The sequence below is a fragment of the Octodon degus genome, unplaced genomic scaffold, assembly GCF_000260255.1.
Source record: "Octodon degus isolate 3935 unplaced genomic scaffold, OctDeg1.0 scaffold00026, whole genome shotgun sequence".
Lineage (NCBI taxonomy): Eukaryota > Metazoa > Chordata > Mammalia > Rodentia > Octodontidae > Octodon > Octodon degus.
Window position 1 is genome coordinate 12,460,455 of NW_004524602.1, and position 26,075 is coordinate 12,486,529.

A 26,075-nucleotide genomic window follows, 5' to 3' on the forward strand; every position below is an offset into this window, starting at 1 on the left:
AAGAGCCTGTCCTCTACACACTAGGATGTAGAACTGCTGAGTTACTTAGTTAATCTGCTAGACTTCTCAAGTTGACACAGTGAATCAACCATAACAGTGTGTTTTCATAGTAAAATTAGTTTACTTCGGTAATTTATTGCAGTACAATAGATTAGGGTCTTAAAAAGTGCTGGATGAAGGCTCCATCACTAATGGTTTTGTCTTTAGGAGGGCCAGAAGTAATTGACCCTGCTGGTGTTCCTTTACCTCAGCCTGCTCAGTCTTGGGTGTGGCTTGTGGACCTGGAAAGAACAATTGCTCTCCTCATTGGACGGTGTCTTGGAGGCATGCTTCAGGGTTCCCCAGTATCTCCTGAGGAACAGGACACTGCGTATTGGATGAAAACGCCACTTTTCAGTGATGGAGTTGAAATGGACACTCCTCAACTAGGTAATGTGCTTCTCTGAAACATTTAAAATATACATTTATTTGTACTTGTATTGCCAGGTTTTGATATCCTGAGTTTTCTGAAGAAGAAACAGAGATAATTGCATTACTAGCAGTTGGAGGGGGACATAAAGCAGTTAAGTCCTGCAAAATGGTGTAGTCATAGGGCATCCCTCCAGTAGGAAAATGTAGAGCTGATCTTACTACTTTGTGTTTTAGTACTCATTACTTGTGTTTTTCAGCAAGTCTGACTTACAAAAAGAGGGAACTGCTTGATCAGTTAGGCTTTTCGTAAAACTGCTTCTTACCTAGTAAAGCCTAGAAGAGTGTATCTTATGACTTACAAGTGCCAGGAGTGATTGTCTTTTTCTTCCTCCATTTGTAGTATCTTTGAAGTTTGTCTTTCCTGCCTCAGCTTGCATTTTTTCTACTTTGCTAGCAGCCTACTTTAATCTCTCTGCTTCTCTAATTTTTATTCTTCAAAATAATGAATCAGAGTACATAGAATATATAGTATAAAACGTATTATTTCTCTGATAAGAGGAGACTTAAGGAGTGCCTAAGAAAAGGAAAGAGGAAGAAAGTGAAGGAGACAGCCACCCAGCCAGCCAAAAAGACTAGCTGAGGCAAAAGGAAAAGAAGAATCTGCTTTGGGGGTTCAAAGTATGAGACTAGGAGGGAGGGAAGAAGTTGAGGGCTTTTCTGTTTTTGCAAATAAAAGTATGCATTCATCATTTCATTTATAAAATGAAAAGTGATTTTGGCCATGGCTGATGGTATGCTGGACAAATGTTTCTATTAAATAAAAGACAGTAATATCATGGGGTTATAAGAGATATTTCAGGGGGCCTGGCCCTAGCTCAGGCCTTTAAGTGGCTGCTTCCACAAAGCTGTCAGCCTCAGGTTGCTGGAGTTCGAACCTCACACCTCTCCCGCTGGCCAAAAGTGCCCTGAAGGCATTCGAGGAACAAAAAAAAAAAAAAAAAAAAAAAAGAGATATTTCATATCCTAAAAGGAATTTCAGTGCCCTCAGATTTTACCCATCTGCCAGTCCAAAATGATCTCCCAAGGAAAAATATATTTATGTTAACTTTTCCCAAATTCCTGCTATATTTACTTCATTCAACTAACTAGAATTAAAATATGTATAAAATTAGCTCTTTTTAATGTTTCAGTTTTTAAATTATAAAATCATAAAAACCATTAAAATATATCTTTGGTTTAAAAACTTGTATAAAGAAACATAGTATTGTCTTGTTAAATAGTAATTATATAATAATTCAATTATATTCTGGGTCAGTATGAATTTTGATAGTTGTCAAAGCCTCATTTAGAGCATTTTGTTTTTTACAATGTGAAAGTAAATTTTGAATGCCAAATATATTTTTGAAAAGTTAAGAGCCACCTGTATATGTATAATCCTCAATTGAGAAATCATTCATGGCATCTTCCATCTTTTTGGACTATTCTTAACTATTTTCCTTTAAGTCTAGAAAAAAAAGAAAAGGAAAATTCTTTTTAACCTCTTTCCCACAGTTACATGTTTCTCACAGAGGATGTCCGTTCACGTGGAGCAGCCTTGTTTCTTACGCTAGACTGTGCTGCACATGCAGGGCATTTTGCACCCCTAGCCTTAAATGTCCCCCGAGTGTCATGCCCTTTTACTGGGAATAAGAATGGTGAATCTACCTCTAGCTGAAAACATTAAAGGCATTTGCCTTGGTGCTGCAAAGGCCTGAAATATATAATTCTGCATGTATTAAATAAACATGGGAAGGTTTTATTTGTAGTGCTAAAATTTATGAGGTTTGAAATCATTAATGTGAATTTATCATTTAGATAAATGTATGAGTTGCCTGTTAGAAGTAGCACTTTCGGGAAATGAAGAACAGAAGCCTTTTGATTATAAATTGCGGCCTGAAATTGCTGTCTATGTAGACTTGGCATTAGGTTGTTCTAAAGAGCCTGCCCGAAGCCTTTGGATCAGCATGCAGGATTATGCTGTCAGCAAAGGTAAGATGAAGGAGGGTAAAGGTAGTAAATATGTTGCTAATTCATAATGCAAATATGCATGTGACGTGTATAAACAGAAAATCACAGGAATCATATTACTTTTTTTTTTTAATAGAAAAAGGATTTCACAAACAATGTTTTCTAAATAACACTTTAAAACTTTTCCCATTGTGGAAGATACCCTATTTTTTTGATACACACTTAAACCAACTATGTAAAAACTGAATTTATACAGTAAATCATTTTATTCAAGTATTGTATGCTGTTTAATGGATCTCGCCTAAGAATCTGTTTATTATTATTATTATTATTATTATTATTTTTTTTTTTGCGGAACCAGGGATTGAACTCAGACCCTTGCACTTGCCAGGGAAGCGCTTATTCCACTGAGCCATCTCCCCGGCCCCCTAGAATCTGTTCAATGAGTCTCTTCTCTTTTCCAAGTCCTCGTGTGTACTTAGAAATCTAAACCCTGGACCTAATGAGCATTTTCTTCATCTATAAAATTCTTTTTTTTTTTTTTTAATTTATTTGTTTATTTTATTTATTTATTCTGTGTGTGTGTGGGGGGGGCAGCTCAGCTCAGCCCACCTGGGGGCGGGGCTGGCTGGCGTATGGTGCTGGGGGATTGAACCGTGGTCCATGTGCTTTGTTAAGCTTGTTCTAAATAGATGCTTTAGACCACTGAGCCATCTCACCAGCCCCTATAAAATTCTTAAGTACTTCAGAGTGCTGGTAAAGATAGTAGTTTGTGATAAGGCATATTAAATGCAGCAATAAAGTGTTTTGCAAATATAATGATATTTTAGTTTCTAGCATTATTTGATCAGTAAAGTTAATTTCATGTATAAATTCTCAAATAATGTACCTGATTTTTTTAGCTTTCAGGTTTCTTTACCAAAGTCCTGTTTTTGGTGTGGTTTTTGTTGTTGTTGTTGTTGTTTGGTTTTTTTTGTTTTTTTTTTTCTTCTTTCGTGTATTTTTAGGGAAGGGTCTACAGGGTGTTTAGGGTCTCACTACTAGATGAGACTTGTAGTGATTCTCCTGTTTACAGCCTCCCAAGTGCTGGGATTACAGGCACACGCGCAGTCTCAATTGCTGTCTCAGCACGCCTGGGGATCGAACCCCAACCCCTGTGCCTGCTTGCAGGCACTTTAACCCACTGAGCTGTTTGGCTGGCCCAGAAAAGTCCTGTTGTGCTTAGAAGCATATGCCTATAATTGTCTTTTTTCATGTTACTTTCTCTTACCTGATTTTTAGTTTTCTTTCATTTTTTTTCTTTTGGATTTTCTTACTTCCATGATTATACCAGTAAAAAGTAAATACTTTTTCACTTTTATTTGGCTTTTATCTTTTCTAAATAAAATGAACTGAGATGCATATTATTCAGATCTTTAAAATACCAGTGAGAGGGTACTTTTCAGCTGAGCATGGTAGCACACATCTGAAGTCCCAGGTGTGGACTGAGGGAAGAAAATCATGTGCACTTTCAAAATTCAAGACCAGTTTGAGCAGCATAGTAGACATCTCAAAGCCAAGCAAATAAGCAAGCAGGTTTAATGCTATCCATCTTGTTTCCTAATCATGTATTCATTTGATTGTGTTGATTCTTGAGAAATGGAAAAAGTAAGGTGATTGAGAAGGCAAATCTACTAAGATATATTTTTAATATATTCTAATATATATCATCTATTTAGAATGTGTGGTTGTATTTTATTCTTATTACGTTATCATTTGTTACGCTGCGGTGAGAACAATTAAAACCTACAAGTGAAAATAAGGTGAATAGAAACTTAGTGCCTGTTGCCTCTGTATGATAGCATGGAAATTGTATATTCTGTAATGCATGGTTAAAATGAATATGACTTTAACTGATGGTGTTTTAAGAGAATTTACTACTATAAAAGTCATATAGCAGGGTAATTCCTCCTACATTTGAAGTAGAGCAAAAGGTGTTACTGTGATTTGCTTGAAGGGAGTCCTGTTTCATTGTCAGAGCAGTTCTCAGAACAGCAAGTAGGCCATGGGACGAATGAGTGTTTACGTACCTGAGATGGGTAGATTAAAACAGACCGTCATCCGAAGAGTCTCTGTGGCTGTAAAGGTTTGCTTTGATTTGTTTTGTTTTTTTAAAAAATCAAAAAATAAAATAAAAAATCAAACATACTTGTATCGTCAATTTTTTTTAAACCTTTTAAAAGAGGTAAGCCTCAGGTCTGGGGAGATAGCGCAGTGATGTAAGTGCCTGCCTGGCAAGCACTAGGTCCTAAATTTGATCCCCAGTACTGAAAAAAAAAAAGAGAGGGAGAGAGAGCGAGGCAAGTCAGAACTTAAACTTTTGACCTAGACATATGGCAAATCAAGATCTATAATTTTTTAATCTCTTGAGAAAGGTGTCTTTAGGAACAAATAAAATTATATTGGTGCTTAATATTTTAGCCAAGAATTTTTTTTTTTTTTCAGTACTAGAGATTGAGATACATCCCTAGTCCTTTTTGGTTTTTATTTGGAGACAGGGTCTTGCTAAGTTGCTGCTGAGTTGCCGAGGCTGAGCTGGAACTTGGGATCCTCCTGCCTCAGCTTCCCAGAGTGCTGAGACTACAGGTGTGAGCACTCATGTCTGGCTTGATTTGTCTTTAAGTAGCACAGACACTAGGTTACTCTGTCCTTTGAACACAGTTTGACAGTCAATCTGGAGGTAGAGTGGACAGTAAATCTTCCACCACCATTTGGAATCTATCAGATACACTCTGTTTTGATAGTAACTGATATGCAAACATGGAGTTACAGAATAGGAAGAAAAAAGCACCTGTCTAGTCCTCATTATGTGATGCCGTGATTTGTGTTTTCATTGATAGGTGTTCATTTCTGTCTATATGTTTCTTCCTCTCTTAAATGTACTTACATTCACTCTACTTTCTTAGCTTCAGTTATAAGGTACATGTAAATGCAGGACCTGGTGATGGATGCTTGTAATCCCAGTACTCTAGGAAGCTGAGGCAGGAGGATTGAAAGTGTGATCCTAGCCCTGGCAATTTAGCAAGACCCTGTCTCAAAATTAAAGATGTAAAAAAGGGGCTGAGAATGGAGCTCAGTGTAAAAGCTATGAGTTCTATCTGCATTACCAAAAAAGAAAAAAAAAAAAAAAAGCCTAACAGTGTCATAACATAGGTACCTGCTTTCTATGTATGTGTTTTTCCTTCCTTTTATTAGTACGTTTCCAAATGTAATGAACATACTTATTGTGGGAAATTGGTACATACATATGTTACATCTTTTTACTTCCCTTGCTCTCTCTCTTTCCTGTTGTCTCTTTTATTTTGCTCTTTAAGTTGTTTGTACTTTGATTCCTTTTTTTTTTTTTTCTTCTTGGCAGAACCGGTTCTTAAACTCAGGCCCTTGCACTTGCCAGGGAAGTGCTTATTCTACTGAGCCATTTTCCCGGCCCTTTCTTTGTGCTTTGAATTACTCATATAAGAGAAACTATTGGGTATTTAACCTTCTGCAGACACTTGATTCTGTCTTCTTCCCAGCAACTGTTTTTCTCTGGTGTTTTTTAGGCCAACTATACTTAAATACATTTAGATTCATTTTGACTTGTCTTTCATTCTCACATTTCATATCAGATCCATCAACGAATCCTTTCAAATTTTTTATGGAAGTCACACAGACTCTGACCACTTTTTGCATGTCCACTGCTCTCTAATGTGAACTGCCATTGTCAGTCAGTAATGACTGCTGCTGTTGGCCTTTGTAGGCTGTTCTCTACTCTAGAGTCAGGGATTTTTTTATTTTTATTTTTTTCTTTGCTCTGAACTACATTCCCCACCCTTTTTTATTTATTTACTTTGAGACAAAATCTCACTAAGTTTCTAAGTTGCCCAGGCTGAGGTTGATTTTGTGAAACTTCTGCTTTAACTTCTCAGTATTGTAGGATTACAGAGATCCACCACCGCAGCTGGCTTATTTTGTCTTATTTTTTGAGACAGGGTCTTACTATGCAGTACAGATTGGCCTTGAACTCGCTGTGTAGCTCAGGCTGCCCTCAAGCCCGTGAGCCTACTGCCTCAGCCTCCCGAATGCTGTGATTATAGGGATGTGCTGCCACACCAGCTAGTCAGAGATCTTTTCAAAACAGTCATAGCTGTGTTCACAGCCTTGTAATGCTGCTTTTCTTTTTCGTGTAAGTAAAACCTGGAGGATTTGCCCTGGCCTGCCAGTTGAGTGTCATCTGGCCTCTAGCCAGCTCTCCAGTATCTTCTCCTTTGCTCCAGCCCAGCCATGCTGACCTCTTAGACCCTCTAGCTAAGTGCTCCGCACTAGCTGTTCTGAGGGAATGCGATTTTCATGTGGTTTCTTTCATATGACATAAACTTCTGCTCAGATGGAGTCTTATCATGAACTTTCTCAGATAACTCTATAGAAAATAGTAATCACAGTCTCATCTGGTAAAAAGTTCCATTTTTATGCTGCTTTACTTTTCTCTATAGCAGTTGCCTATCATACCAGTGTTTTTATTTTATCACTCATGTCATACCTCCTCCTGAATCCTCACTAAATGTATGTTTTCATGAAATGAGAAACTTATTTTTGTTTACTTCTGAATCCCCAGTACTTGGAGTAGTATGTGAATTTGTTAAGTACTGTAACTGTCTAGAAAAATGATGAAATTCAGGTGTTTGGTGACTAAAGCTATTAACATCTGTGAGCTGCTTTCTGGGCCATTTTGAATGTCAATGTATCATTTTTATTTTCAGATTGGGACAGTGCAACTTTAAGTAATGAGTCACTCTTGGACACAGTGTCTAGATTTGTTCTTGCAGCACTTCTGAAACACACAAATTTGCTTAGTCAAGCATGTGGAGAAAGCCGGCAAGTAACTTAAAACTACCCTCAGACAAATATTTGCTCTCATGTTAGAAATTAGGTAACTTTTCTATTTTGGTTCTTTATTTAGATACCAACCTGGCAAAAGCTTATCAGAAGTGTACCGTTGTGTATACAAAGTTCGGAGTCGTTTACTTGCTTGCAAGAACCTTGAACTTATTCAAACCAGGTCATCATCACGAGACAGATGGGTAAAGTTGGAAATAAATTTAATTTCTGTGTTTTTCTGCCAGCTGTGAGAGACAGTGTCATAATGGTTTATGTGAGAAAAGAAGTGCCTTAATTTTTGCAGGTATTTTTTGTAGGTCAAACACTGCATGAGTTGATGAGCCCCTAGTTTGTGATGTCAGGCTTACAAGCAGCCCTAAAGCCAAAGGAGGGCTGAGTCCCTCTTTAGATTACCTCCCCTCAGGCAGGGAGGACAGGCAAAGGTGAGCACTCTTGTTAGCCCCCCTGCTCTGCTCAGCAGTTCACTGGAGCCAGAGAGCCTGGTTTTGTTGTGGTTACTGTGTTTAAGGTCAAAACCTTTATCCCTACTTGAATCCTGTGGCTCCCTATTTTATTAAATTAAGGTTGTGGAGCTGGGAAAATAGCTTGGTGGTCAATGGCCTTGCTGGTAAGTGCAAGGACCCGAGTTCCATCCCTGGTACCATATGCTGGGCTGGCCTGAAACCCTGGGTGTGCCCTGTAGGCCACTGAAAGCGGGCGTGGTGGTGCACGCCTGTAATGTCAACTCTGAGGAGGCTGCAGTGGGAGGATCACTGGGAGTCGAGCTGCGTAGTGAGACCCTGTACTGAATAAATAAATAAATAATTTAAAATTATTGCAGGTGTTCAGTAAGTGTTGATAGTTTGTTTTCTAATGAAAAGGATGAAAAAGTAAAAGATTTGGGGTTAGGTTAAGTTCACTTAGAGCTGCTAAGAAAGTTTATGGAGTCTTAGTCTGCAACAATAATAATAGAAAAATTGTACCAGTTATAGGAAGTACTCTCTTTATGCTGGTCAGATTACATTTGAATTATCCCTGTGGTGCCAGAAATTATGAAGGACATTAACAAATACCTCAAAGTGAAGAAAGGTCCAAAAGTAATCTTACATAAGAACTAGAAATTATAAAAAGTGTTCAGCTCAGAAGTAAAAATGAAAGAGGGAAGTAGCACGTGAAAATAGCTCTTATTGTTAGAGCATCTACCACTGAAAGAAAGAAATGAAGCCATTTATGTAGTCCAGAAGTAATTCTTGCAACAAAAGTAAAGTGAAGTGATTTCTAAAATACTTGGTATTTCTGGTAGCATGATCCTGCAATTATGAGTATGAGACTGGGCACATGATCTCCAGAAGAGCTTACTTTTAAACTTGACATATCAGATGCATTGTACTTCATTATTTAGTTCTTAAACCATGGTATATCTACATTTGTGTTAAAATGGACTTTTGTCATACACTGATTTAATGTGTTTGTGGATCTGACTGAGAATAACTTCATATGCCATTTTATTGGGGCTCATATTTGAAATTCACATATGAGGGTAATGTCCCTCATAATCACATAGGTTTAATTATCTATGTGAGTCTTAACTGCTTAGAATCCCCATCTTTGTGAAATTCCTAAATTATTTACTGGTTCTGGATCTGAAGATACAAAATTTTCATTTGCATTTTATATTAGAGTTTGTGATAGAAATTATATACCCTTCTGGAATTTGAGATTCTCTGAGTATGTACTTGTAAGTATACTATGGGATTCCTAAATAGTGTGACTATTACAAGAAATAAAGCCAACAAAGTTAAAGAAAAACTGTTTTAAATTTAGAGTTAATAAACTATGCACAGGGTAAAAAGTATGACAGAAATAATGAATCAAAATTATGTTCTTTAATTACCTTTTCTATTTGGTGTTGTAGTCATAACTTATTTTAAGTTGCTGCTCTGTAGTTTATAGGTAAATAGCCATATAAATATGAATCAGTTTATAGTATGATATTTTAATCAAAATACCAGAGAGAGCATGTATAGATCCAGGTATATGTTTTGTGTGCATACTTTCTGATCTTTTAGGATTGATCCATTATATATTTTGTGTTTTTGTTGTAAAATTTATGTATCATTATTGATACAACAGTATTTTAATGATAAAGAAATAGAATTCTAGGAAATTATAAAAAACTTTTGAAAAATATATTCAGTGTAGTTTCTGATAATCTCTTTAAGATCTCAGACAACCAAGATTCTGCAGATGTTGATCCTCAGGAGCATTCATTTACCCGGACCATTGATGAGGAAGCTGAAATGGAAGAACAGGCTGAGAGAGACCGGGAAGAAGGACATCCAGAACCAGAGGAGGAGGAGGAGGAACGGGAACACGAAGTGATGACGGCAGGAAGTGAGTACATCCTTCTTACTTTAGAGATGGTCTTCGTGACATTCTTTTTCATAGGAAAGCTAATTTGAGAGAAAAAGACAGAGTTCCTCTATAGTTTTTCTGAGGTGACCTGATACTCTGCTGGAGATCTGAATGTATGTTAGCTGACATTTCAAAAGGGTACTTATTCATAGCTAAGCTAGCACCGTTCTCGTACTGCTGGGAGTAGACATGAAGTATTAGGGCTGTATATGAAATGGCACACATGGGTCCCTGGACAAGGTCATGCAAAATGCTTCTGTGCTTCTTAGGAGAGCCAGATTGTTTCCACGTGTAGAACTTTTACAGTTAATTTCAACTACATTGTTATTTATTAGGGGGAAGGAATGTATATGAGAATGCCATTGTGTGGATGAATAAACTTCATACTTTCGTATTTCAAAACTAGAGATAGTTTTTATTTTTATTTATTTTTTTTTGGCGGAACCGGGGATTGAACTCAGGCCCTTGCACTTGCCAGGGAAGCGCTTATTCCACTGAGCCATCTCCCCGGCCCCTTACAGATAGTTTTTAAATGTAATTATTTATATGTTGAAAGAGAAAGGGTGAAGCTTTTCAAGCATTTATTAATATCTTTTGAGAGATTTCACTGTTCTGAATTAGAGTATGTATTCAATCTATAGCCTCAAATATTATGGCCAGCTATGCATTTGGTGTTAAGGTTATCTGCATATGTCAGTTACCTTGACACTTACTTTGTTATCAATTTGTTTGTTCTGCATACTTCTAAAAATAATTTTGAAGCATTCAAACAAAACTACTTAAGAAAATTATGTGGTTCAAAGAGAGAAAACTAGTTTGGAGATGAGGACAGAGAATAATTGTATTTTTTAAAATAAAACTGAGAGAACTTTTGTAGCTGAACTTAAACTGAGTCAGAAGCTCCTAGATTTTAAAGATTTTAAAGGCCAAAGAAGAAAACACAAGGGCCAGGAGATGACTCAGTAGAATAAGGGCTTCCCTAGCAAGCGCAAAGGCCTGAGTTCAATCCCTGGTTCCACCAAAAAAAGAAAAAAAAAAGAAGAAGAAAGCATAATAGCCAATAAACTTGTCAGTTATAATAAAAGAAAGCATAATAGACACCCAAGGAATAATACTTTTTTATTTCAAAATTTTATAAAAATGAGGAATAATACATTTTAAATTATGATTTTTAAACACCCATTGTGGCATTGGGTCAAATGCTTCACACAGAATAATTCATAATTCTTATAACAGTCTTGCAATTTTCTGGTATTACTCCATTCTAAAGATAGGTAGTGGGTAGGGAGATAGGTCAGTGGTCTAAGTGCCTGCCTGGCAAGCTCAAGGACCTGAGTTCTATCCTAGGCACTGCATGCTGTGCTGGCCCCAGGCACTGACCCTGTACTAAATACATACATATATATATATATATATATATATATATATATGATAAAGATAGGTAGTAGATTTCCCAAACATGATGTGTATATATTTTTTAGACAAAGAACTAATTTGTGAAGGATGACAGGACAAATGGATATTTTGACCAGGGAAATAAATTCTAGGGCCAGTACTAAGAAGTATATTAGGGATGGGAGGAGCAGTTAGAGCTAGTGGAAGCTAAGTTTTGCTTCAAAGATTCATTGTAGCCCCAATTACCAGTCCCTGGTAAGCAAAGCTATTTTTTCGTCTTGGTGTATAAAAGACATCTGATTTGGCATATTTTGAGATGCCCTGTCTTTACCTCCTACACAATAGAGTCAGCCAAGTCTAAATTCTGTAAAGATAGGTGAATGTTGCTATTATAATTTTATGAAATGTAATATATTTTAATATATTTTGATATGACTTTAATTTACTACATTGTACTTAATGTCTGAAAAATAATTTTTCTTCTTTCAGTAATGTTTTGACTATTTTTATTATTTTCTTTGCTCTTCTCTCCCCATGTGTTAAGACCTTGTTTTTGTGTTGCATGTTACAGAAATTTTTCAGTGTTTCCTCTCAGCCCGGGAAGTAGCTCGTAGCCGAGACCGAGATAGAATGAACAGTGGGGCAGGGCCTGGGGCTCGAGTTGATGATCCACCTCCTCAGTCCCAGCAAGAGCGAAGGGTCAGCGCAGACCTACCTGAGGGTCAGGACGTGTACACGGCTGCCTGCAACTCTGTGATCCACCGTTGTGCCCTGTTAATATTAGGAGTAAGTCCTGTGATTGATGAGCTCCAAAAGCGGAGGGAAGAAGGACAGCTGCAGCAGCCTTCTACAAGTGCCTCTGAAGGAGGTGGACTTATGACCAGGTGGGACTGGCTCTAAGCTTAAAACCTTACCCATTCCCTTTGTTCCTTTATACTTTGAAGTCTTCTCAAGGTTACATTGTTCTTCTGAAATTAACAAAGATAGGAAGAGAAAATACACCTGGACAAGTATGAATTTGTAGTAATAAGCAGTGGTGCTGGTTCAGTGTGGAGTGTACATTTCTGAGTAGATAAGAAGGCACAGATTTTCATACATGTGAACAACATGAGTTGAAAACTTCTGAAGTTAGTTGCACCTCTGATTCAGTGGCATATGAATTATTTTGACTTCCTTAAAAAAAGCTTTGTGCTTAGGTAAGAATAAGGATTTTCTTTCAGTAGTTGTGATTACTTCTCACTGTATGTGTATATTATCTTTGTGGTACTAGTTCCATTCAATTTTATGTTCTCTAATAGTCCAAAATCAAAAACAACTTTTTTTTGTGTATGTGAGACAGGAGTGAAAGCCTTACTGCAGAGAGCCGGCTAGTCCATGCAAGCCCAAATTATAGACTGATCAAATCGAGGAGTGAATCTGACTTGTCTCAGCCTGAATCAGATGAAGAGGGCTACACACTTGTAAGTAAACCTAGATTTAGTAAAGAAGGATTTTTATTTTCTAGGTGTGGATACAAAAGGCTTTGGTTATAGTAACTTATGTCCCTCTTGTCTCACAGGATTTGCTTTAGTCTGTAAAAATAATACTTTATAAAAAGGTAAAGTAAATGGGTGAGTTAGGGCCAAACAAAAGATGAGGGAAACAGCCCTAGGCAAGATTTGCCATCTCAGTAGATGCTGTGGTTTTCTGATGGAGGTGGAGCCAAAGATAGGAGAAGTATAAAGTTATATGCCCCACAGCATCTAAAAGACAAAAAGTGATCCAGTGTCTTGATTTTTTTTTTTTTTCTCTTTTTTGAGAGGGCATCTTACTATGTAGTTTAGACTGGCCTTGAGCTCATCATGTAGCCCAGGCTGACCTCGAACTCACTTTGCCACAGCCTCCTGAGTGCTGGGATTACAGGCATACACCACCATGCCTGACATGACTCATTTGTTTAAGAGAAACAAATATTTCTAGTTTTGAGTCCTGAGATTAATTTCTTATATGAGAAAAAGTATTATATGATAAAAAAATGTGTATTTTTTTTTTTTTTTTTTTTTTTTGGTGAGGGATTGAACCCAGGACCTTTCCTATGCTAGGTAAGCACTCTATCACAGAGCTGTGTCCCCATCCAAAAAGCAATTTTTTAATGACAAAGTGATTTCTTCAGGAGCTATTAATTGGGCTATTTGGTGTATTGTGCATAAATGAGAATATACTTATTTCTGTTAATTCATATGTAAGCAGGAGGATAATAAAACATAATGTCTACATGTGGGCCTATGTGTCTATTTATATGAAAGATTTTCTACAGTGGCATTTCCAAGTGAATTTATTTTCTCATTTCTCTAGTTTTACCACTTTGACACAGCAGCTTTTATGGTTGTGTTGCAAGAGTACAATTAAAATTGATAAGAACATACTGCTAAATTTATAAACTTAAGTCATATTTTGTTTATATATAATTGGTTATACATATGGGCAGAATGAACAGTTTTTAACACCATCCCCTGCCAGTTACATATAGCAGTATACTTATGTTCCTGAAAGCCTTCCCTGTTTATTAATTGGTGTGTGTACATTTCATCAATTTGAAAGTTGTCTATTTTAAAATGTTTAAGAAACCTTAAACCTTTAAAAATATTCCCATTTGCTTAAGATTATATTGTTATGTTAATGTGAACTAGCCTATTATCTTCCTGAACACCTAGCAAAGAGTACTGAAAGTTTTGAAAAGAAAAGGATAGAGGCAAGAGTAGTCATTTTGGCAAGTGGATCTTTGCTGGGAGGGCTGAGGCATCTGGAGAGTATGAATAACATTATAGTGTAACTGGAAGAGAAAAGATAAAGTTTCCAAAAAAGAAATTTTGCATGCTTATATCTAGTAATCTGAACAGCTAATTTGAAGACCACAACATGCAATATGATAACCATTGTTGACTCTCTATCATTTTTGTTTAGTAAAATTCAGTATTATTTCTAATTTTTTTATTTGTATTCTCTTTAAAAATAAAAATATGAATACTTCTTATTAAAAAGAAGTAACAACAAAAAAGAAACTTGCCACTGTACTGTGTTAATTAATGTGCGCCTTGATTTTTTGGCTTGAGTTAGTATCTCAGGATTATGTGCTCATACTTCTTGTTCCTGTTTTCAATGAATATTTTAGAGACATTTTGTTTTTAGTTTGACTTGATTGGTGAATAAGTGTGGATTTCTTTAATTATATAAATTATTTCGTATTCTAATACTTTATTAGGTCTCAGTCTAAAGTACTTTTCATGACTAAATTTTACTTATTTTTTACTTTTAATAGAGTGGTAGGCGAAATGTTGATTTAGACTTGGCATCATCTCACAAAAAGAGAGGTAAGCATTAAGAGACTACTAAGCGTCTGGTTAAATTAGGTAGCTGTCTTTACCTGCTGTGCCTGGTTGTCAGTGAGATGCGGTTACCAAAAACAGTTTAAAACCATTTTATCAGAAGTGTTAAAAGCAAGACCATTTTCTTAAACAACAACAACAAAAAAGTGTGTGTGTGTGTGTGTGTGTGTGTGTGTGTATAAAAAGTATATATATAAACTAGGATTATTTAGGAGTTAATCATTGTTGCTCATTTTCAAGTTGCTTTTTTTAATTTTTTTTTAATGAAAGTACACTTCTACATACTTCTGGAATTCCAGAAATAGTGTCTTCTCCAGGGATAGGGTGGGTGGGGGTGACATATGTGTGATTTTTACATGTTTTTACTCCCTGGTGAAGTTGCTATAGTTCAGAGTATCACAAGAAGGCTTTGACCATTTACCTTCAGTACACATATTTTCAAAGTTGCTGGGATTATTTTTTCCTTTTTGTTCTCTTAATATAAAGCATGTAATAAATGAAATGCTGATTTAAAGAAAATTCCATGAAGGACAATTTTATAGTATTATCAAGAGTTTTGTTATAAGCTGTATCTTGATAAATGTTATTTCAAACATACAAATAGAAAATATGAATAGGTAAGATAAATCCATAGAAATCTAAAACTCTTGAAAGTATTCTCTATTAAGTAGTACTTGTATTTAAAACCATTTAGACAGTGGTTGTAAAACTGAAGTATTAAAAATTACCACTAGTGACCATTTTTTAAAGGACTATGAATAAAGATTTCCATGGTGTTAAATCTCTTATGTTTCAAAATGAAAATGTTTTCTCATAGCTTTCTTGGGAAAATGTTAGTTTTCTCTCCTAGGAGGAAAAGAATGAGGTTATAATGCATCTAAGCTGCTTGGTTTTTTTAAAAAAACTTATGAGGTATTTGTGATTGAAGAAATTAAATGATGTCAACATAATGTACAATATGATATTATTTTATGATTTTTTTGTAAGTTGAGTTTACTTGACTTAGAAATTATGCTAAATTTTCAAGCAGATTTAGTTTCCTCATTTTGTTTAGCATGGCTGTTGTGTGAAAAATTCCGTGTTAGATTAATAAATGCATGTCAGTGCAAGAGAGCAAGTGGCTGCAGATTTACTCCATAGCATGGGATCCAACCTAGAGTTTTAAGCTCTTCCTACTATAATACTCATATCTATACATGTAAATGATAGTGGTTTGGCCGCAAGTATTCTTTTTTTCCAAATCTTGATGATACTTATGAAAATATAAATTTGAGATTTACTCCCTGTGAATAATATCAGCATGTGACAATAAAGCAAAGGGGATTTAATTAATTATCTTTGAATTAATAGTCACTTATAATTTAAGTGTGAATTACTCAAGAGGAATAGGTATGATGTTTTCAAATGACTGCCCTAAACTGGGTGTAGTTGTGTGATTCTGTGGCCCCAGTTACTTGGGAGACTGAGGTGAGATGATCACTTTGAGCTTGTTAGTTTGAGACCAGCCTGAGTAACATAGTGAGACCTCATCTTAACAAAACAAAACACAAAAGAAAATTTTAATATCCTGGAATTTCTTCCTGTTTGTTTTTACTTATTTATTTTTATCTATTTATATTTTGTCTGTTTGAGACAGGGTTTCACTGTGCAGTTCAGGCTGGCCTTGAACTCACTTTGTAGCCCAGGCTGGCCTCAAACTCACAGTGATTCTCCTGCCTCAGCCTTCTGAGTGCTGGGATTATAGGTGTGTACCAACATGTCTGGCCCTATTTATGTTTTTAAATAATTATTTTAAAACTAAAATTTCCTCAATTTTAGCTCTATGTAAATAAAAATATATTAAGTAATTAATCTGAATTTTGTTTGTGAACAAGCTTTGCAAAAACTTGTCCACAAACATTGCAAAAACTTTAAGATAATACCAGCATCTATTAACTTACTGAAATTTATTTTGTTGAAAACAGAAAATCAAATAGGGAACCTCATGGACAAAAAAATTTTGTCTTTACTCATTTAGAAATTAAAATAAGGAGGCAAACTAGTTATAAAACTTTTTGTCCTATCACTTAAAATAGTATTGTAATAATCAGCCCGTTTTAATATTACCTGGAAAAACTATAGATGATGATTTTGTTCCTAAAAACAAGTGACTAAGAAGTAGAAGAGTTACTATTTTAAGAAGCTAAGCAAAAATAGATACCTTTCAATCTCATAGAATTCTAGTATTTATAAATAATGAATATATACATTTTACAACTTTGTCTTATAATGGATGTCTTTTTTAAAAACCAGCAATGAAATTATATTTAGATGGCTATAGTTTGAAAGGAATTTCTTTTTTCTTTTTTTAAAAATTATGTATTTGGTACAGGGTCTCACTACGCAGCTGGGAATCGTAGTGATCCTCCTGTTTTCAGCTTCCCCAGCGCTGGGATTACAGGCACGCACTACCATGCCCAGTCTCATTCACCTGCTCAGCGTGCCCCAGGGTTGGGGCTGGCATTGCATGCAGGGGATTGAACCCCGGTCCCTGCACTTGCCTAAGCAGGTGCTTAGTCCACTGATCTATCTCACTAGCCCTAGGAATTTCTTAAAAGTTTTGTATATTTTCACCACGGAGGGGTGGGGGGGATTTTTATTTATTTCGTTTTGCTTTTAAATAGTGACAAGATAAAAAAAAATGGTAAAATAAATGCTTCATTTTCCTCTTTCTTATTGTTTGTATGGGTCAGACGCCATAATGTGTAACATGCCTGCCTTCTGTTGGGTAGATGAATGTACCAAGTGTGAGAACTGTGTAGGGCCAAACTGTTGAGTGTTCTGATTTTCACTTAAGCCATGAAGGACAAACAGATGTTTGGCCAAGTGAAAATGCTTCTGTGTGCTTGTTATGCTCTGAAATGTCAGAATTTTTATGCATATGGCTTTGTAATTATTAATCTTGGAGGTCTTGCACAAAAAGCCTGGTAAGAGGTTTAAGAGAAAGGTTACCATGTTTAACCCTATCCTGTCTACTGAAATTAAATGTGTAAGAAATGCATTATGGGTGTATAAGAAAATTAAAGGTTAAATATATGTTTTCAGCTGCTCATATTATACCTCCAAAGAGCCCCTTCTTGAGAGGATTTATTGCCTAAAATTTCAGTATTTGAAATCAAGAATACTAAGATTGGTGCTACTGAGCAGCAGTTGCTCATTTTTCTCCTTTCACTGAGCTAAGGTTTCATAGTTGGTATAAACTCTTGGTCTAAGAAAGCAAATATTATAAAAAGGTTAGAGAGTCAACACATACGTTTAGCTTGACTTCCTTGCTGAGAGGTGTCATTGTGAAATTCTACCTATGAAATTATAGGTAGCCTCCAGCTACTCAGGAGGCTCAATTAGGAGCATCACTGTGGCTCTGAATTGAGGCCAATATGTGCACTCTAGCCAGACCTCACATACTTCTTCTGCTTACTACCTCCGAAAGAATATTAAATGTATATTTATTAAAGACATAAGCTATTTTCTATATGCCAAGCATAATTCTAAGCACTTTATAAATATGAATTCAGTTAATTAGAAGAGTCTATCAAAATTCTTGACCAAACTTGGTACATTGTGTTGGTATTTTGGTACTTTTACAAATCACAAATACTTAAAAACATTTGGTGGAGTTATACCGAATTGACGTGCTTTTTCAGAGAAAGACTCTCTACCTTTTTGCAGGTACTTAATTTTAGTTCTCTTATTTATTTATTATCATTTTTGAGGCAGGGCCTAACTGTGCAGTTCAGGCTGGTCTTAAACTTAGCATGTAGCTGAGACTGGCCTCAACTCCAGCAGTACTCCATTCACAACCCCCCAGTGCTGGAATCACAAGTGTGGACCACCATGCCTAGCTTTGTTTTCATATTTAAATGGAAGCCTAAATGGAAGCTGTTGCAATCAAAAGTTGTGTGACATGAAAGCAACAAGCAGTATCAAGAGTCTTACTGGTTAAAATATTGTTTGACCTCGCCACACACACCAGTCGTTAAATGTTAGGGTTTTATTGCTAAAGTAATGCTAGAAGTATTTTTAAATGTGTGTTTTATGGTATAATATGTATGGTTAAAATGCTATTTTATCTGTTCATTTCAAATTAAATTATATAAAGAAGGGCAAATGCAAATGTCTCCTGTATCAAATTTCTTCTTTTGTCTTCTGATTTTTGTGTGGTAGTGTATTTACTTCTTTTTGGCCAGTTGAGCCCCAGAAAAAAGAAGAGCTTCAAGCAAGTACATGATGGCATGTTTATTTTTTTTCCCCTTTTAGCTTGCCTACATATTTTATGGTTTATAAAGTATGTATTGCAGCTCTGCCATGTTCATTTTGAAAATTCCATTTAGAACCAAAGTTGTAAGGACAAGTAAACAATCTCAAAAATTTCTTGTTGATCTTTATATTTTCTTCATGAATTAGGTGACTCTGAATAAATATCAAATAAGAATTGGGCTTAATCTCAATTGCTGTGTAGAAGCTTTTGATATTCTTTTCACAAATGTTTCCTATACGCAGATAAAACAATAAAGCAAACCAAAGCTACTAGCTTGTCATGATTTCTTTAAAGATTAAAACTTTTTTTCTCCCATTCTCATATTTCCAAGTATTGTATTTCAAAATATTTTTGATGTCAGACTAATTATTTTGTTGAAAGTTATTTTATCCTAATGCTTTCATACAGTGTCTTTCCTGTTCTTTCTTACAGTTTATTCATACAAAGTTTTGCTTGAGTCATGTACATCATAAATTTCATCCTTTAAATTAAGGGCTGGCAACTAGAACTAGTAGGCCAACCTAGCCTCACATCTGTTTTTGTAAACCAGGAATACAGCCATAGTCATTTGTTTACTCATTATTTTAACTTCTTTTACATTACGAGTTGAATAGTTGTGCAGAGGTCTTATTAGCCACAAAGCCTAAAAATATTTACTCTCTCTTTACAGAAAAAGTTCGTTGCCTCAGCTTGAAATTGTAGAGAGGATTTAGATGGGGCAGTGTCTAGCTATTTCATAGAATGTTTTGCTGTAAACAAAGGTACTTCCCTGTTGGTTGATTGAATCTTTATGTAGCCAAGTACTTAAAATTTCTGTGGATCAATGATTTGTGAGTTGATTAATGACAGAAATATATGTGACTACCTGCAGTAAAATGAAGAAATTGGAGCCTGTTTCTTCCCTTGAGGAAATAGAATTAGGTGATCTTTAAGTTCCTGAGCCTGGTTTAGCTGTTAGTTCGTTGCACAATATTTTTGGTTTTGAGATGTAGCTTATAAGCATTTGAAAACAAGGAACTTCTTATTCTGAAATTTTGATATTGAGTGAAACAAGCTCAACACAAACTGTCATTGTAAAGTAAGGCTAAATACAGCTTCTGAATTTGAAGTGCTTAAGAAAATGAAAACTATTTCTTGTTGTTAGCTTCTGCTTTATTTTTAAAATATTTTAAATTTAATACATTATGCATCTGTGACATTGTTTGGATTTTTATTGTTTTCTATGTTATTATGAAAGACTTCTGCTATATATACAATTTGAGAAGATTTTTCAGATTGGTTATTTTTTTATTTCAGTAAAACTGAAAACATTTTTAATCTTAATTTTTGCTAAAACATGGAAGGCAGTTAAGCCATATATTCTTTGCCAATGTAATTTGTTGTGTTAGTGTGTATGTAATACCAAATAGCATATTAATGTTCATAATATTAGCTCTCTGATAATTTTTGAGGCTGATTTTGAAATCCAGAGATTTTACTGACACCAGTATAGTAATTATATAAGATTATACGTTCAATATTGTATTCAGATGTTTTCTTTGGGGACGTTCATGTTTACTTATTTTTTTCAAAGTTTTATATCTAGTAATGTTACAAAAATGATTTTTGTTAAACTTATTTTGTTGGGTACCTTAAAATACATTTCTAATAGAGAAATTTTTAGTATATTCATGTGATAGCGTATTGTATAGCAGTCAGACAAATGAACCATGGTTACATATAGTCATTTAGATGAGTGTTAACAGTATTATATTAAATGAAAAGAGAATGTCCAAAGGGATTACACAGATTTGAGCTCTGTTTTATTATTATTTTATTTTTTTGTGGAACCAGGGATTGAACTCAGGCCCTTGCGCTTGTCAGGGAAGCGCTTATTCCACTGGGCCATCTTCCCGGCCCCTTGAGCTCTTTTTTAGAGAGGTAAAAATAACTAAAACATTGTTCATCTTCGGTATACAGATAAAACAGTATTCATTAGCAATATGAACAGGAGGGCTGGAGATATAGCTCAGTGGCACAGTGCCTGCCTGGCGAATGCAAGGTCCTGAGTTAATTTCCAGTACCAAACAAAACAAAACCAAAAAAACCAACAAAGAGCAAACAGGAGAATATTGAACCTAGGCTTTAGGATAATAAAACCTTAGAGGGAGACAGGAAGAGATGGGTTGGAGAAGAAACAAATTGCTACAAGTTATTGTTAGTTTTCTACCTATTATGTTCTTAAGTATTACAAATAAATACATAAGTATAAAAGTGGGCCATACATGGATCACTAATGAGACTGTATTATGAACCAAGGATTTTAATTAATTAATTAAATTCATACACCAGAAGTCAGTTAAAAAGCAAAGTTGTACAAAAATTGGACATGCATATTTATATATTTATTTAAAAGTTATCTTGGCATATGAGTTGGACAGTTTTATGCTGACATATGATAACATATGGCATTACATTTATGGTACCATTTGTTAGTTTACAAGCAGTAAATCTTGTATGTTGTTTGTGAAACTGCTTCCTTCGTATGGGAGTTTCACCAACGGCAGTATATACACACAAGACAGGCAGTGCTATTAGTGAACCCCAGGGGTGCTATGTATGCTTGCTGTCCTGTGTAAGTTTACTTGCCCTTCTGTGTGCACTTTTTGGTAATGTTTCTTTGCAGATTTGTAGACATTTTATGCAGTTTTAACTTACCTTTTGCAATGATTATGTTAAATTGGATGACATCCTATTTCAAGTAGGTCTTACTAGTAATATCCTAAGTAGCTCATTCCTTTTGTTTATACATAGTGGTCTGGTTTGATATCGCAGAGCTTTTTAAGTTGAGCATTTTCAGACCAGCTTCTGCCTTTCTTTTTCTCATGGCGGTGTGTTGCTAAAGCGCTTACTGAAACACTAGTATGTGAACAGGGCTTTCCCTTTATTTTCTTACATTGCTCTAGTTTTTGTTTATTTTCTTTTTTTTTTTTTTAAATCAAAGCACTTTTGCTCAGATTCACTTAATGCATGCGTGCATTCAAACATGAGTATCCATTTCCCACCAGTTGGCCTAATGGCAGTGCTCCGCCCTCATCTAGTGGCATCATGTATGCTCTACTCAACTGCCATTGACATGTTTGTTCTGTTTGTGTGTAGGTCCTATGCACAGTCAGTTGGAATCCCTGAGTGACTCTTGGGCCCGCCTGAAACATAGCAGAGACTGGTTATACAACTCCTCTTACTCCTTTGAGTCTGATTTTGACCTTACCAAGTCTTTGGGAGTTCACACTTTGATTGAAAATGTTGTAAGCTTTGTGAGTGGAGATGTGGGGAATGCCCCAGGCTTTAAAGAGCCAGAGGAAAGTATGTCTACGAGTCCCCAGGCTTCCATCATTGCCATGGAGCAGCAGCAGTTGAGAGCAGAAGTAAGTCTTTGATGTTTATTCCCATGAGATTCTGAAACCAACCGTTCAATGCTTGGGAAAGCTTTTGTTTTTCTTCCATTCTCTGTCTCTTCCTTTCACCAGGATTTTGACATTCTTTCTTAACTAAAGTAGCATGGTATTTTGTTCTAACTGGACAAAAATATATTTAAAAATTGTCATTTGTTTGAATAAGATGCTCTATTTATAAGCCTTCCCCTGTCTCCTGGGAACTAGGCTCAGTTGGTTGGCGACCATAGGGATCTGACTCTCAGAGCTTCCATTTGACCCATTTATTCCAATTTAAACTAGACCTCTAGGTCAGATGAGAACCCCACACTGATGGTTGCTGCAGGTAAGATGCACTGAGGAATGATTAAGTTGGTGAGTGAAATTTGAAGGAGCTGTGGGCTGTTTGGATAGCCGCCAAGTCCCCTCCCTCAGATATTTACTGATCGCAATGGTTTTGTCATGTCCACAAGTGACTTCCGATTTCTCCTTCCACTAGGTAAACATTAATTTCCCTCCCTTGATAGGCTGGACTTGGGGACTAGCTTGTAACAGTATGGGGAGGGAAAAAGTAGTAACTGCTCATTATTGAAACATGGTAGGCACCATCTTGACTCAATAATCAAGATTAATGCCAGTAATATGTCATATTGATATCATGTACTCTTGATATAACATGTTGGTACTTTAACTCTGTGGCATTTTCCTACATATCTGTAACTCCATTCTTATTAGAAAAAACAATCAGGAAAATCTAAAATTAGAGTTCTTCTATGAGACTCAAGAGCAGCAGTTTCAACATGTAGAAATTAGGAGAAAAGGGAAAGACTAATGCACCCTCCAGTCTTGGAGTAGAAAAGGGACCTTATGGAAAAACTGTGAGATCTAAATAGTATCTGTACTTTAGTTAATGTTGACGTACCAGTGTTAATTTATTGGTTTGGTAAATGTACCAGGGTTATAGAAGGTTTTCCACTTACTTGTTTTTGGTACCTGGGATCAAACTCAGGACCTTTCCAGGCAGGCACTTATGCTGCTGAGCTATATCCCCAGCAGTTATAGATTTTAAGGGACTGTAGATGAAGGATATACAGGAGCTCTCTGTACCATCTTTAGAACTATTCTGTAAATGTAACATTATTTAAAACATATTTTTAAAAGAAGAGGAATAGACTGATCTACAACCATGGTGGATTGTCTGTAGTGGATAAGGAAGATAGAAGCAAAAGTTCAAGAGAACCACAGAAAAATATCTCTGAGGTAGTTCTTAATTTTGAGCTAAAAAATACTCATTCTCAGGCCTGTAATCTCAGCACTCTGGACGCTGAGACAGAAAGTCTTCAAATTGAAGCCCAGCCTGGATGACTTAGAATTTAGTGAGACCTTGGCTCAAAAGTTAAAAAAAAAAAGGCTGGGTGTGTAGCTCAATGTAGTGCAAGGGGGTTGAGTTCAATCCCCGGTACTACCCCCCGACCCCAAGAAAATACTCATTTTGTACAATGTTGTTACTTCTTATACTACCTTACAGGTTTTTTGTTTTATTTTATTTTTTGTTTTTTAATGTATTTGATATAGGGCCTCACTACACAGCTTGGGCTCATAGTGATCCTCCTGTTTCAGCCTCCCCAGTGCCGGGATTACAGATGTGGGCCACTGTGCCCAGACTTGGTGGCCAGCTCAGCGCACCTGGGGCCAGGGTCAGTGCGGCATGTGGTGCCAGGGATCGAACCCTATCTTACAGTTTTGAAATATTCAGCTGCATCTCCTGTGAGCTTTACAGAAGTTCTACGGCTTCATTAAAAAAGATACCCTTAGTCTCATTTATACTTGAAAAAAACTGGTTCTTAAATTAACTGGTGTTTCAAAGACCAAAGATAAAGATGGCCTTGATACCACATCTTCTTTCTCCAAATCTTTGAGGCCTGGAGTAGAGCACGTGCTTGAGTCAGTCCCCAGCACAGAAACTATCTAAGTCTGATGCTTTTTGCATTGTATTCTGTAACCTTTTTAAATACAGACTTATGCTTGGAGAAATTTCAAGCTATCTTGATATAAAAAATAGCAATAATAAAAAAGTTAGCAGAGTAGATTACTTTAGAAATTTCAGAATTTTTGTGCTAAATAATAGATTGTGGTGTACGGTGTTCGTTTATATCTGAGTTCAGTGACAAACTCTAAAATATTTTTCTTCTCAAGCTTCGTTTGGAAGCACTTCACCAGATCCTCATTCTGTTGTCTGGAATGGAGGAAAAAGGCAGCCTCTCGCTGACCGGAAGCAGGTCGAGTGCAGGCTTTCAGTCGTCCACCTTGCTCACATCTGTGAGACTGCAGTTCCTTGCAGGGTGCTTTGGTTTAGGCACCGTTGGGCACGCAGGAGCCAAAGGAGAAAGTGGCCGCTTGCATCACTACCAGGTAGGCAGCACCTTGCGGTATACTCAGATTTTAACTGTTTTTATTATAAAGACATTGTAATAATGTGAAGCTGTAGTGCTTGTGATTGAGATTTAAAAATGTAAAGGTTTTAAAATAACCTTTTCAAGATATCTTGTTGATTAAGCTTCTTAACTAGAGTAGTTAAGATTAGATGAGCCATAATACTTTCCAGTTCAGTTTTATTAACACCTCACCAGGTTATATAGTACTAGATGTAAATTGAGGTAGAGATTAGGCCATGGAAAGTGTTTACCTTTTCAGATTTGTTTGTGTTACCTAGTTGTTCAGATTCTTTTTATAATTTTTTAAAGTGCCGCCTTTATGTTACATTCTTAGAGAGGAAATACTGCTTTATGAATAAGAAAGATTTTACAGTTAGGAATTGGCAAGCATTTAAAACAGACTTACTATAATCTCATATACTGAGAAATAGTGAATAAAAATTACCCTCATGCCCTAGAATAGCCTAAGGATAAAATGTTATTACTTTTGCAAAAAGGCATTATTATTGCTAGTAGAAAATGTAATCTCTGTGTAATTCAGGATGGGATCAGAGCAGCTAAGAGAAGCATTCAGATTGAAATCCAGGTGGCTGTGCATAAGATTTACCAACAGTTGTCTGCTACTCTGGAGAGAGCTCTGCAGTCAAATAAGCATCATATTGGTGAGTTGTTGTCCCTGCAAACTCGAGGTGCAGCTTGCATTTTTGCCTGAGGGCATGGTGGGTAATTATGTTCTATGCTTTATTCTTAATATCCCTAGACTGAGGTGAAAGAATGAGTATTCTGTATCATGGTTTATGTTTTGGGAAAAGATTTAGTAAGAAGCTCTGTATTCGCTTTGAGGAATATTTCTAGTCGTTGCTCTCTCTCTCTTTTTTTAATAGAAGCCCAGCAACGTCTCCTGCTGGTTACGGTTTTTGCCCTGAGTGTTCATTATCAACCAGTGGATGTTTCCTTGGCGATTTCCACTGGTCTTCTAAATGTGCTGTCACAGTTATGTGGCACAGACACCATGTTAGGACAGCCTTTGCAGTTGTTGCCAAAGACTGGTGTTTCCCAGCTGAGCACAGCCCTGAAAGTGGCTAGTACCAGGTTGCTTCAGATCCTAGCTATCACTACGGGGTAAGTATTATAGAGCTTGTCTTGTAGAGCTACCTGGGCCCTGGTCTTGCCACACTTTCCGAAGTGTTTGCCCTTCTTTGTTCTTAACACTAAAAAAAAAAAAAAATTCCTTTTATTTCACATAGGACCTATGCTGATAAACTGAGCCCCAAGGTAGTTCAATCCTTGTTGGATCTACTCTGTAGTCAGCTGAAGAATTTGTTATCCCAAACTGGTGTACTTCTTATGGCCTCTTTTGGAGAAGGGGAAGGAGAAGAGGGTGAAGAAGAAAAAAAAGTTGATTCTAGTGGAGAAACTGAGAAGAAAGATTTCAGAGGTA

The 26,075-nt window shown here is 36.1% G+C and overlaps 1 protein-coding gene across 9 annotated transcripts in view; it reads left to right on the top strand.

The window, feature by feature from the left end:
* Positions 1–26,075, top strand: part of Herc1 (HECT and RLD domain containing E3 ubiquitin protein ligase family member 1) — a 205,579-nt gene that overhangs the window by 94,206 nt on the left and 85,298 nt on the right. For 7 of the 9 annotated variants that reach the window (XM_023712424.1, XM_023712425.1, XM_023712431.1 and 4 more), the window contains exons 18-30: positions 208–429; positions 2,266–2,439; positions 7,197–7,311; positions 7,397–7,517; positions 9,537–9,708; positions 11,669–12,008; positions 12,464–12,584; positions 14,423–14,474; positions 21,925–22,193; positions 24,396–24,611; positions 25,176–25,296; positions 25,519–25,756; positions 25,882–26,072. In XM_023712424.1, coding sequence (XP_023568192.1) covers positions 208–429; positions 2,266–2,439; positions 7,197–7,311; positions 7,397–7,517; positions 9,537–9,708; positions 11,669–12,008; positions 12,464–12,584; positions 14,423–14,474; positions 21,925–22,193; positions 24,396–24,611; positions 25,176–25,296; positions 25,519–25,756; positions 25,882–26,072 — 2,352 coding nt within the window. The remainder of the gene's footprint in view (positions 1–207; positions 430–2,265; positions 2,440–7,196; positions 7,312–7,396; positions 7,518–9,536; positions 9,709–11,668; positions 12,009–12,463; positions 12,585–14,422; positions 14,475–21,924; positions 22,194–24,395; positions 24,612–25,175; positions 25,297–25,518; positions 25,757–25,881; positions 26,073–26,075) is intronic. The other 2 variants (XM_004628831.3, XM_023712430.1) reach the window with 1 other exon arrangement.